The 3,088-nt window shown below is 38.0% G+C and overlaps 1 protein-coding gene across 1 annotated transcript; it reads left to right on the forward strand.

The window, feature by feature from the left end:
• The first annotated feature begins 1,483 nt into the window (after positions 1–1,483).
• On the forward strand, positions 1,484–2,410 carry LOC140613360 (olfactory receptor 4P4-like). Its single transcript, XM_072791891.1, has one exon. It carries the CDS (start codon positions 1,484–1,486, stop codon positions 2,408–2,410), a length of 927 nt encoding a protein of 308 aa, XP_072647992.1.
• The last annotated feature ends 678 nt before the right edge of the window (positions 2,411–3,088 follow it).

Below are 3,088 nucleotides of genomic sequence, written 5' to 3' on the forward strand. Positions count from 1 at the left end.
CTTTATGTTCTGTCTCCCTTTCTGATATTTCCCACACATTTCTTCTCCCTTCCCTTATTTTCCCTTTCACTATTATTTATATTCCCCAAATGAATAATTTTTATATTTTTATGTATTTATTTATTGACTGTCTTCAAGTCCAGCAATCTGTCTTTACCTACAACTTTTTAAAAAAGATTTATTTATTTATTCTTGATACAGAGAGAGAACACAGCAAGAGGGGCAGACACAGAGGGAGAGAGAATCTCAAGCAGACCCTGTGTTGAGTGTGGAGCCCAACTTGGGGCTTGATCTCATGACCTTAAGATCACAGGAGTTGGACACTTAACCGACTGAACCACCCAGATGCCTCTACCTACAACTTTTTAATTGCTATAGCTTTATAGTATATTTCAATTCTGAAAGATATGTCTATCCTCTTTGATCTTCCTTTGAAAAAGTTAGATTAGCTACTCTGGCTATTCTTTCTAAATTTTAGAATCAGATTTTGATGAAAAATGTCAGAATTTTTGTTTTAACTATTGAATGTATTAATTGGGAAGAATTGACATCTTTCTTATATTGATCCTCCCTAGCCATAAACATGGTATAATCTTTTAATTCGTTATAATCTTTTTAATCTTGTAATACAATTCTATATTTAAGGAAAGAAAGTGGTTAAATTAAAAGAAATACAAGGTTTTAAAACAGATCTAGTGAAAAAAGGATCTCTGGATGCAATTTGACCCTGCAGGGGTGCTGTCTTACTGGAAAGTGACAGAAAGTGGGACTAAGGGATGAAAACTCCTGAGTTAGACTGAAAGGTGAACTAGGAAATGAGGTCAATTCCAGGAAGCCACAAATATACTGGAACCTCATACAGTGGAGCATTTCTTCCCCAATGATCTGATCTTTGCTCAATGTTCGCAGAAAATTGTTAAAGGCACTTTATTAAATTGTCATTTAGAGATCTAATATTTAAAATGACGAACTCACTAATGATTAATGATGCTACTGAACTTTCAAGGTTCAGCACAGATTTAGTTCCTGGGAAGGACTGAGAATGATAAGACTGCCCTTGAAGAAGAGATAACCTCAATACTGTTTATACATAACAGAGATTCAAAAATTACTCTTAAGGTATACTACTGAAATCACATCTCAAAATTAACCTAAAAAAGAACATTTCATCTTCTTATTATTTGTCCTGTTTTTCATAGTAAGCATGAGACTTTGGGATTTATTATATTTTCAATTAATTATTTGTGCTTTTATTATTAGCATATGGCTACTCTAATGAACTATATCTACTTGTTGATAGATTGTATGTATTTTGTATACTGCTGCACCCTTAGCATTAATTTTGGTGTTTGCATCATAATAAACAATCTACATTTATTTATCAAATAAATGAATGACTTTTAAAATAAATCAATAATTTTAAAAAGTTGGGTGTTTCCAGTATGTTAACTTTCCCCTCTACATAATCAGACCCACAGAAGCAATGGGACATGAAAACATCACAGAATTCATTCTCTTGGGACTTTTTAGTGATGAAGATGCGAAGGCCGCCTGCTTTGTGCTGTTCGTACTTTGCTACATTGCAATTCTCTCAGGAAACTTGCTCATTCTTCTCACAATCAGGGGCAGCCGCCTCCGTGAACAGCCCATGTACTTTTTCCTGAGCTACCTATCTTTCATGGATGTCTGCTTCACTTCCACAGTGGCCCCCAAACTGATCATAGACCTACTGGCCCAGCAGAAGACCATCTCCTACAATGGCTGCATGGCCCAGATGTTTTATGCCCATTTTTTTGGTGCCACTGAGATCTTCATCTTGGTGGCCATGGCCTATGACCGATATGCAGCCATCTGCAGACCCCTTCACTATATGGTCATCATGAGCAGACAGGTGTGCTATGTCCTTGTAATGGCCTCAATTCTCGGAGCATTTACCCATTCAATCATGCAAGTATTGATTATTATTGAACTTCCCTTCTGTGGCCCCAATCAGATAGACCACTATTTCTGTGATGTTTTCCCCTTGCTGAAGCTGGCCTGCATGGATACTAGCTTGTTGGTTATTGTGATCATTACTACCACAGGAGTGCTGTCCATTTTGACCTTTGTTGCCTTGGTAATTTCTTACATCATCATCCTGTCTACCCTGAGGACCTACTCATCCCAGGGCTGCCGCAAAGCCCTCTCTACCTGTGGCTCACACATCACGGTTGTGTTCATGTTCTTCTTGCCTCTCATCTTCACATATGTCCCCATGGCGGATTCCGTCAGTAATGACAAAGTGTTTGCCCTATTTTATACCATGATTGCTCCCATGTTCAACCCTCTCATCTACACATTGAGAAACACAGACATGAAGAACGCCATGAGGAAAATGTGGTGCCGGGATGCACGGTTTGAAGGCAAATGAAGTCCCTGGTGTTCAAACCATCCTCTGTATCACCTTCTATCCACAGCATCCTAATGTCAGCAAATATGGCAGGTACAGAGAAGTGGTGTGTTGTCATCAAAAGTTGCAAGACTTGAAGAGAGAGGGCCCTTAACCACCTTCTTTCTGTTACTTTATTTTTCTGAACCTATGTAAAGGGGATGAATCACATGACCTCCATGTCCCTGCCAGCTTTAACATTCTGGAACTTATGTCTGGCATTTTGGAACATTCTGTCCATCATGATCCCAGACATAGTGGACATATAGCACTATTATCAGGACACACTATAAAGACTGCATGGTCTGACAGTTATGCCTTGCTTTAGGAAACAGATTTTCGACTGAGACACCTCTTACAAAGACAGAGAGGTCTTAAGCCCTCCATTTTTTACTGGTGTCCATTGCAATAGAAGAAGCAAGCAATGCCCCCAAATTTGCAAGTGTTATTGTATATTTTAACCCTTTACATAAACAGATAATGCTTGTAAAATAATGGAATGCAGGTAATTACACTATTCACACTGTCGTTATTGTAATTAATTCTTAGTACCCTAATGATGGTGTATATCAGGAATTAGAAGTTTCAAATTAGATAATGAACACCACTTTTTCAATCCTTTGAATGTAACTCCATGACCTCATTTTAAAATAACCTCAT

This window comes from Canis lupus, chromosome 21 (assembly GCF_048164855.1).
Source record: "Canis lupus baileyi chromosome 21, mCanLup2.hap1, whole genome shotgun sequence".
NCBI classification, from domain to species: Eukaryota; Metazoa; Chordata; class Mammalia; order Carnivora; family Canidae; genus Canis; species Canis lupus.